The sequence below is a fragment of the Hoplias malabaricus genome, chromosome 17, assembly GCF_029633855.1.
Source record: "Hoplias malabaricus isolate fHopMal1 chromosome 17, fHopMal1.hap1, whole genome shotgun sequence".
NCBI classification, from domain to species: domain Eukaryota; kingdom Metazoa; phylum Chordata; class Actinopteri; order Characiformes; family Erythrinidae; genus Hoplias; species Hoplias malabaricus.
Window position 1 is genome coordinate 13,696,688 of NC_089816.1, and position 9,999 is coordinate 13,706,686.

Below are 9,999 nucleotides of genomic sequence, written 5' to 3' on the forward strand. Positions count from 1 at the left end.
AATGGTACGTCTTCACCTTACAGTGTAGAGATTGAAATTTATGGAACATGATTTTTTTACCCCATTAAGCAATTTGTCCCACAAACTGATTGTGTAAATAAATTACGGTTTCCATAATTTGAAGAAAAAAATGGGACCCCACACACAAATTGTGTAGAATTTTGTGAAAACATACACCATACCAAATACCTGCCTTGTCCTAACCCTGAATCCAAACCTGTAATTAAGCTGGTTCCATCAGGAATGACAAGCCTCCATAATGTTAGTGTGTAAACAGATTCTGAGTGAATCATTGTACACACATCCAGAAACACACGCACTGCTCTGTTACTGCCTGAATAAGTCTACACAAAAGATTCTCACTCCCCCATTAAAAAGAATTCAAAATATCTTCAAGTCTTCACAATATCTGTGTAAGTTTCATTACAATGTGATCAAAGTAACAAAAGTTTAATGTAAATGTGCCATTCCAGAAATGTAAACTGCACACTGTCAGTGGTAATCATAGGAACCAGACGTCCATTTCAGAGAGCTTCCTCTCATGAAACTATGATGCAATTTTAGGGAGTTTTTAAAAAAAATCTATAAATATGTAATATTTTGAGAATAAGACTAGTTTTGAGAATGCAATTGTAATATTAAACAACAAAATGAATAATATTTATTAGATATAATACAGTCAAAAATGTACAATAATAAAGTGCTATGATTTCCACTAAAAGTTTAATGCCCATATGACAGCCAGCCCCCCATATAACACCTAAGAACCTGCAGGAAGTTGAGGAGAATAACAATACAAAATACAGCCCAAAATCTACCATGGATCACCTAAGGGGGAAAACTGTAGTCTTTAGAATGTCACTCTCAGCTCTCTGAATTATATATCATTAAAAAAAAATTATAGACCTTTAAGGTATAGACCTTAAAATGGGCATGGAAGAGTATCTTAGAACTAATTGCCTTCTGCAAAGAAAAGTGGGAAAAATGCAACAAGAACTGAAAAACTTTTAGCTGGCTACAAAAAATATAGTATATTACATATTGAGGCATAACTATTCCTTGGTTCTTTTAGAACAATTATTTGTTTAATGTTTAAATAAAAAAAAACTAACAAACAAAAAACCCATCAACAGCCAAGTCAAATGTAAAACAGATTTTTTTTATTTCATTTTTAATGTATTTTTGGCATATACAGTAGACATGAAATTAGAGAAGTTACTGTTCATCCCAATTTAAAGTTTTCCTAAAAAAACAGAAGGAATGTAGGTGAAATTTATTTCATAATTTAAAATTATTCTATGGTTTGCAGTATAAACATTCTGGGATACCTCAGTAGTATTAATCTGGCACCCGTTACTAGTTTTTTTTTATCATCTTACAAACCCTATTTATGTTGCACCACTCTATTTATCTTGCAAGGTGGCAGGCTCACTCAAAGATGCCAAAGGGATGACCCTTTCTGTCAATGTCAGAAACCCTTGTTCCAAGACCAATTCATTCAAGACCCCAAAAATGTTGTGTCCATGTAAGACAAATGTGAGTGAAAAGGATAATATAGAGACTCCTGATGGAGTATCAATTCACCCTTAATGCGGAATCAGCCGAAATTGCTCAACAGGTCCAAAGTTCACTTTCATGATAAGAGCAGGTTTCATTTATTTGGGTCAGATGTGAAATGTATTTGTTGTTGCACTATTGAAAGTGTGAAGGAATCAGTTAGGTTTGTAGGAGGAAGCATCATGTTATCCTCAGCAGGAGCAAACATCTCCCAATCAGCCAGCATTTGTTATTCAAGACAGAGCCCATTTCACATAACAAAACCAGTTAAATGCTTCCTTAAACCTGTTAACATTGAAATAATGCTATGGCCAGCCCAGAGTCCTATTCTGAACCTGATCAAGACCTTCTGGGAGATCATTGGCATCAAAGTTATGGAAACCCACTAGAGTTACTGAACTGTAAAAGAGACTGGAATAAGTGTGGAACAAAATCACAACAGAGCAGTGTGAGAAACATTTTAAAGCAAGGGCCTCTAAAATTACTACTAATTTAAAGCTATAAACATCCGTTTATATTTGCTAGCAGTGATTAACTGTTTTCGAAATTTCATCCCAGCTTTTTCCATTTTATAATTGTTTATATTTTATAAAAATATATAAAAAGGCAAATTATTAAATAAACTTCACCTAAATCGCTTCTATTCATGTAATGAAAGATTTCTAATTGGGATGTGCAGTCATTTTGAAATGTGGGGAAATGTAGGTTATCTCATTTTTATCTCTACTGTGTAGCAAACATTAACTATAATAAAAAGGAGCAACATAAAACAATTTAAGTCAAACACTGAAAAGAAACTATTCATGCACTCAGTTGATTGGGGCCGCGGGAAGACAAGGCAATGCAAGAACACATCAAATAAAGCACAATAAAAAGCTTTTTGTTGTAAAATATCCAAAGTTCTCAAGAACTAATTACACATTGGACACAAAGCCTATAAATACTATTGCTAATATGAATAAAGTGGCTGACAGTATTTAGTGATGTTTAATATCATCAGCTGGTTAAAAGCCAGCTTTTGTGTAAATGTTCAGTTTGGTTTCTGATATTAATAACATTTTAGGATGTGTCCATCCTCAAGCAGCAAACCACAGCCATGATTCTCCCAGATTTCTTTCAAATGCAAAAATACAATTTAGGCTAAAAGGCACCTAAAGGTTCAGTATCAAAAGAGCGAACCACTGTTTCACTTTGTGCCTTTTTTCTTCAAACATCTTCAATCATAAAAAAGGTTCAGTCTAGCACAAAGTGGAGATATGGTTGGCACCTTCAAAGCTTATACATAAGGAAATGCGTCAGACTGAAACAATATGTATCCACTAAACAATGCTTTCAGAATTTAAACACTCTACTTTGTCAGATTAATAAGAGCTATTGAACCCGTGCATCTTGTGTATATTCTCATATATTCAAAGAAAAACCAGATCAGAATTTGTCACTTTCTAACATACAACAAAGTTGTCATTTAAAGGAATAGCTCACTAAAGAAATTAATTTACAAGTCGTCAGTATGCACTTATACATCCCCAAAACTTCAATCAACCCATATCCAGAACTTCAAAAATATTATTGTTGTACAGTATAACATTCGGAACTTCAAATGAACAGAAAAACTATCAAAATATACGCAGGTAGCTGAATAATGAGGGCATCAACAATCAAAGACATTTTATGCAAAACAGTGAAAAACACACTGAAATAGCTGTGACCTTAATGAAGACCAGGGTGTGGTACCAGCTAGTTGAGGGAAGATGTGAGGATGTATTTACAAAAATAAATATGAGAAATTGGGTGACTTCTGACACCACTGACAGGGAACTTCATAACTCCATCATTAAAATATTTAAACACCAAGTGTCTTAGCAGAATATATTTGTGATTCGTGGATTTAATTAAGAACCATTCCTTTAAAAAAGTACTATTACTATTGCTATTCTTGGGAATATGCAATGGCAAAATCAAGTAGCTCTTATTAAGCGCCTCAAAAGTGTTCTCCAACAAGTGCAACTCCTGCATAAAAAAACTGCCCATTTCACAGTGAAATACAAATCAGGTGTAAAGCACTTGGCACAATTACACAATAAGTAAAATATAAGAGAATAACCTCATTGAGGTTAATCAGCCAGGAAATAAACATTTTCAAAGGTTTGGATTAAAGGATTATCCTAACTGGTGTAACCAATTTAGCAAAGAGGAATCAATTATTCAATTAAGACCCAAGAGCCTAAGAGACTAAAGAAATCTGTCTTACAGTAAACAAAAAAAATCAGTTTAAGACATTGGTATAATATTTGAGAATCATCATTTGCTTTAAATCTGTCACTAAAAGTAACAAGCCTTCAGTCTATATTCATTAAAGGCATGAGAAAAAGGACAGAATGCAAGTCTGTGTTTTTCACTAAATATATATCCAGTCAAAGACAGGTTATAAATGTTACCTTCAAGACCAAGTTCACAGCTACTCACAGCTTAAAAAAAAAAAAAGTCTTTGATCACAACGTCTTGCACAAAATCCATTCAGATACCCCAAAGGGTCAAAACATGTCCTCCAGCTTAGTCTCCTCAAAGATTGTTCTTATGAACTACAACTACCTTGCATGATTTGTACCATGTAAAGTGAGCCATTAGAAAATGGTTACAGTCACAGTGTCACACAAGCAAGCCAAATACAAATAGCCTACGTGTTGTTATCGTTGAACACAGAAAATGCTACAAATATCACTGGCAAACTCTATACCAAAGATGCTTGTTTAAACAACAGCCAGCCTATCCAATGATCCAACACTGCTAAACCTATGAGGGATAACTAGTCAAGCTATTGACTTTTAAGCCACTGACTATGTCTGAGTCTACAAAAAGTATTATTAATTTTGTGACAAAACCAGATGAAAATGTATGAAAGAGGGTCTTAGAAAGAGCACACAAATCCTGTACCCTGAGCTCACTCAGTGGCTTTACTTACTAAATCAAACACTTTTGGCTACAAAACTACTATCAGTTTCTTTTCAGCATGTCGATATGTTGAAATGTGTAAAACACAGTCTTTCCCCTAATAAAAATTTGAAAACCACCCAAGTGTCAATGTCTTTTCTCCCCAATTTAGTCATAATCAATGTAAAATGTTATAGTTCTCTCCCCATCAAACATTATCACTCATCTAAGAAGGCTCTGTGCAAAAATGACTAATGCTAGCATTGAAATCACTAGGGTGCCACTTAGCAAGAGGGGAGAGATGCGACTATGCCAGTTGCATTCTCATGAATCCCCAAACAGCACGTGATGTTAATGTGAACCCTGATAGTGTGACTCACGGTTGCACACTGCTGTACAGGGTCATTTATCATACCAGATGTGCCATTTGGGGTCATCTCTGTAAACATCTTCATACTCTGTGCAAACAGCATTATAAAAAATAAAGCAGGAAAAAGAGAGCCCAGCGTTAATCTGATGGGGTGGCTGTAGGGCAGCAAAGCTGGGCACTTCGGAGTGGGTTCAGCTGTGCAGCAGAATGGGGTCCTCCAGCTCATGAAAAGGTGCTGAGCTGCTTTGACTCTCACCAGAGTCTGAGTCATAAGGAGCGTCTGGTAGCTCTGCAAAAATATGCGCTAGCTGGTCATCCTCAAAATCAGAGCGTGGTGGCTCACGGCAGTCTGTGAAGCCCTCCTCATCATCTAGCATGTTGAAGTCCTGCGGTATGTAAAGCATCTCTGGGTAGTTATGGCTCACCAGGTCGCTTGTGGTGGTGGCTGACACTTTGCGGAAGGCAAGGAGATGCATGTGCGAGAACTTGACATACTTGTAGCGCTTGAAGCCCAGCGACTCCACTGCTACACGCCAGCTGCGCATCATCAGTGCATGACGGCCCTGGTGCGAGGAGTCTGGTGTGATGATGAGGAGGAGGCCATGTAATGTCAGGAGTTCGTGGGCTTTCTTACAGCACAGCCAGCGCTGGTAAGGAGAAGGGAAATAGGACAAGAGCAGTGAAAAAACTACCACATGAAACAGCTGTGCTGGCAATGCATCGATTGGTTCACGCAGCTGGCGCAAGAAAGCTTCAAGTGCATCAGTGGCCAGCTGCAGGGGCTGTTGCAGCTGCAGGTTCAGGAAGTCACATTTGTACACACTCTAAAATTAGAGAGGAAACACACATATATAAGGGTGAATCTAAGGGTTACAGTTGTACAGAAAACATCTCTCACATATGGGCAGTTGCACACAGCCACATAACATTTTAGACAGTATATGACTGCATCAGATATACTGTGTATGCATACCTCAACCGCAGGCACTATGTCAATTCCTACAGTAAAGAACTCATCAAATTTCAAGAAGGGATTGAAACAACTGCCCACATCAAGCAAACGCATCTTCCCAAACTGGAAGCTTGAGCTGAAACTGAGGCAGAGAACAAAAAGTAAAACTATAGTTAGCATACATCACACAACATTCTTTATACTTAACATAACTAGTGGTGTCAATTGATTAAAAAAAGAAAGAGCGAGATAATCCCAATAAATGTGTAGAGTGTTATGCATGACAGATTGGTTAGAGAAAACCGTTCTATTACTTTATAATAACATAGTTTTTATAATATTTGGATTAGAATATATTAATTTGCTGGGAGTTTCAGGGAGAGAGTTCACATCAAACACAATGAAGCTTGAACACAAGCTTTAATTCAGAAAACTGCAGCATGCAGCTCACAATTCAGACAACAAAACACCTCCATATTCCAACCTCAACAACTTTATAAGAGATAAACGAGTTGTTTATGGTGAACCTATATCAGCAGCTGTCTGTGTGTGTGTTTATGTATTTATTTATATGTGTGTGTGTGTGTGTGTGTGAGAGAGAGAGAGAGATTGTTAAGAGTGAGCATTAATTTAATCTGTATTTCAGCATAAAAATAATGAAATCTACCTTCTAATTTTGCAATAAATATTTTAAAAAAAAAAGAATTTGCATTTTAAAAAATGATTTAGAGTTTCCAAATTAGTCACATGCATTACATTTAAACATTGACAGCAATAAACACAACACAGCATACTAATATAATAATACAACATCATTTTCCAATATCTGTAACTACACATTTTCCACTGCTACAAATACAGACTAGGAACTTAATCAAACCTAGGAAGATTGAAGTCTGGTTGAGCATTTAAATGTGCTCCATTTGCACCGGCAGCATGTCTCACACTTTTCTCATCCTTCTCCAAAACTTTCCTCATACCCCCATCCATGAAGTACTCCTGACAAACACTGAGAACAGAGAAATCACAACAAAAATCACAAACGTGACAGACACTGACTCAGAAGCGATTTCTGAATACATGCTAATAATACTCAGTATGCTGGAATTTGACACATTCCTGGAGTGACAGTATAGACAATAAGCTATAACCATAAAGACAAGCCAACAGTTATGTGCTATGGAAAACCTTATAAATTTGTTTAACCTCAAATTAGTAATGTTACATTACTTCTCACCTACGACACCACTCAATGCGACCCTCTCCATCACCTTTCTTGGCCCAGTGGTTGTCAGCAAGACTCTTCATGGCAAAGGCATACTCACTCAGAGTCTGCTCATCTTCACAGTGCTCACGCCATATCTTTTCAAAGTCGCCCACTACAGCCAAAGCAGATGGGATGTGAATATGTGCAGTTTAATAAATTACATAAAGTGCATTATGAAATTTTCAACAAAAATATAAAAATTACTCATTAGCTCATGTTTTAAATAAGTCCACTTGCCTGTACATTATATAGAAATCAAAGCTGTTAAATGGCCTCTAATTTTCATATTGATCTCAATCAAAATAATTTTCCTTTTAGATTTTTTGTAATTATGACAATGCACAATAATTCATTACAGCAGCATAGCATTGTTATAAAAACCTATATCACAGCAACCAAACAAGCTACAAGGCAATCAATTAAAGGAAAATGTTACCTTACTCTTGCAATTCAGCACTTATCCATAGTAGGTGTGTGAAAGATCTTAAAACTGTGTTTGGTGAAACAACATAAAAATAAAATGTCTATGCTATATGCTATAAACTTACTATAATCATCAATAATACCACCAAGTTTTCTACCTAGCCTCCCATGCCAGAACTTGATTTATTAAATACGCTACAAAAAAAAAAAAAAAGGCACATCATGGCTGCTCAAGAAGTAGAAACTTCTAACAACAACCTGAGCAGGGCTTGTGAGCACAAGCAACTGAAAAAACAAGTTGTCCCATGACCAAGTGAAAAACACCGGCCTTATCAGATTTGAAGAAAATTAGACAACAAGAGAGACTGGAACAAACTGCAGTGCCCTCCTAAATATGAATATCAATTCACAATGCCCAGTGGACTAGATCATGCTTGCCCTATTATCCCATCATGGAGTTTACTCAAAGGAGTACTGTGTGTTTTTGTACATAGCTTAACTCTTAGAAAACGATCAGGAAGCCCCGAAAAGGTCTCTAGAGCTATGAAATGTAATGTTAAAAACTTAAAATGGATTAAAATAACTGTAACCGTACTAGAACAATATCTGGTTTAATCTTCACAACAACAAACGAAAGGAACTTCCATAACCTGGATCTAACGTATCACTGAATTGGAATCACTTTGGGGACTATGTCACAATTCACATAATTTTCCCCTAGACATCTAATTTACTTATACCCATAATATATAAAACGCCAGTATGTAAACTTTACACGTAATAATTTCTTGGTTTAACCCAATGCACTTCAGCTGTGGCTCAATGTGTGAGGTCTCTACACCAAGATCCATGATTTACTGGTTTAGAGCCTGAGATCTTGGCCCACAAAATGATACTGAAATTATATAAGATGTTTTATTATATGCTTTAGAATTGGTTTCAAATAGGCATTGACTGACAACTGATTTAATATTCATAGTACTCTGGGAATGCAAAACATCCACACAAGCCTTTTCATAAATTGTATGCATTTTATTCCATGTATAACACACTATAGATAGATAAGTGTTGCATATATCAATTTCAAAACCAATTCCTACATTACATGAATGTTTATGTATCTGTATTGGCATTGATAACAGTCTGGAATCTGACAACAGTCTGGAAAATATTAGCTAGGAGTACTGACCTACAATTTACATGTCAATGCACGCCTGTTATTAAAGGTACAGAAAATAATTTCATTTCATTTTGGGATGTACGACCTCCGGTGGCTAGGTATGTGAACTACAATAGCACTCAAATGAAACTGCCTATTGCACTACATTGAAACGCTGCAAGTTGTCACCTCTATGAGCAATCGGAGAAATGACCGTGGACTTATGTATCGCTAGAGTAGAAGAGCTGTCCATCTGAGAAGAGAGGAAAAAAGAAGGGACCCAGCACTGCTGTCTGCTTAGTGTTGTTAACGCGTACTGGGTTAATTTGCCTAAATCAGGCTTAATTTGTCTGCGCAAATATTTAAATTCAGGATTTCGAAATATGAAAACGCTGAATTTAAAAGGTTATAGTTCAAAATGCTAACGTCAGCAATCTCTGGCAAAACTGACATGACAGCGGAGGACGTCGCAGAAGTTGGCTTTCGATTCGGTAACAGCGTCTTATTCGGATTCTCTGTTCCACCTTAAACTGTGCACCTTCCTATACTACAGACTGCCCCGTTTAAGGTGGAATGGAGAATTCGAATTGAAGGCTAACTTCAACCTCGTCAACAGAAGATATCTCTTTGACTAACAGTGAGCTTGCGTTAATTTTTCACGTGCCAACATTAAAAATATAAAGACCAATATCGAAACGACAGTGATTATGTTTTTTGTTTGATATTTTTTCACTATTACGGAATGGCTCTTGCCTCGGTAACCAGACAGCACAGCGAAGCTAACGAGGCTAATCGCATACCTTCAATATATTTCCTCCGAAGTTTACGGTGGACGCTTTTCACGACCCCGGAGAGCTTCTCCTGCTCGTTCTTCTTGTACAGCAGCTCTTGTGGCGCAGAGGTGCAGAAGAACTCGGGCTCGCTGTCTGTCTGCTCATTCTGCTGTAGATCCATAGCACTGATGTCCCTGTGCTGCACCGGCAAAGCGCCCAGCGTTCCGTGTTTTCCCCACCAGTTTTCCGACGAGGCCCCACCCCCTGCCCTCTGTGATTGGCTGACAGTTCAACTCTCAAGCTTCTCTCCGATTGGACAATGGAGATGCCCTTTTCACGATTTTCACGTCCTTCACGTAGCAAGCATAAAAACAGAGAGGAACACAAAACGCACTGGAAACCTACTGTACATTAATTTCATTTTCTACGGAGCCCCTAAGATGACATTGTAGGTTTATTTAGCAAGTCGTGGCCACTATATAGCATTTGAGGCCATAAAATAATATATTAAGGCCACAAAATAATATACTGAGACCAAAGAATAATTTATTGAGGACACAAAATAAT

The 9,999-nt window shown here is 37.0% G+C and overlaps 1 protein-coding gene across 1 annotated transcript; it reads right to left on the bottom strand.

Moving 5' to 3' along the window:
* Positions 1-1,188: 1,188 nt before the first annotated feature.
* On the bottom strand, positions 1,189-9,628 carry bmt2 (base methyltransferase of 25S rRNA 2 homolog). The gene is made up of 5 exons (XM_066649899.1): positions 9,460-9,628; positions 7,048-7,189; positions 6,691-6,819; positions 5,832-5,952; positions 1,189-5,682 (listed from the first exon to the last, which is right to left on the bottom strand). The coding sequence occupies exons 1-5, from the start codon at positions 9,611-9,613 to the stop codon at positions 5,050-5,052; spliced, it is 1,179 nt and encodes a 392-aa protein (XP_066505996.1). The 5' UTR covers positions 9,614-9,628; the 3' UTR covers positions 1,189-5,049.
* Positions 9,629-9,999: the final 371 nt, after the last annotated feature.

Excerpts from the sequence above, each read along its gene's own strand:
- bmt2 (XM_066649899.1), bottom strand. The coding sequence starts at position 9,613 with ATGGATCTACAGCAGAATGAGCAGACAGACAGCGAGCCCGAGTTCTTC. Across the intron at positions 7,190-9,459 it reads TCGGAGGAAATATATTGAAG|TGGGCGACTTTGAAAAGATA; the intron begins GTATGCGATTAG and ends CTTTGGCTGTAG. Across the intron at positions 5,953-6,690 it reads CCAGACTTCAATCTTCCTAG|TTTCAGCTCAAGCTTCCAGT; the intron begins GTTTGATTAAGT and ends TCTCTGCCTCAG.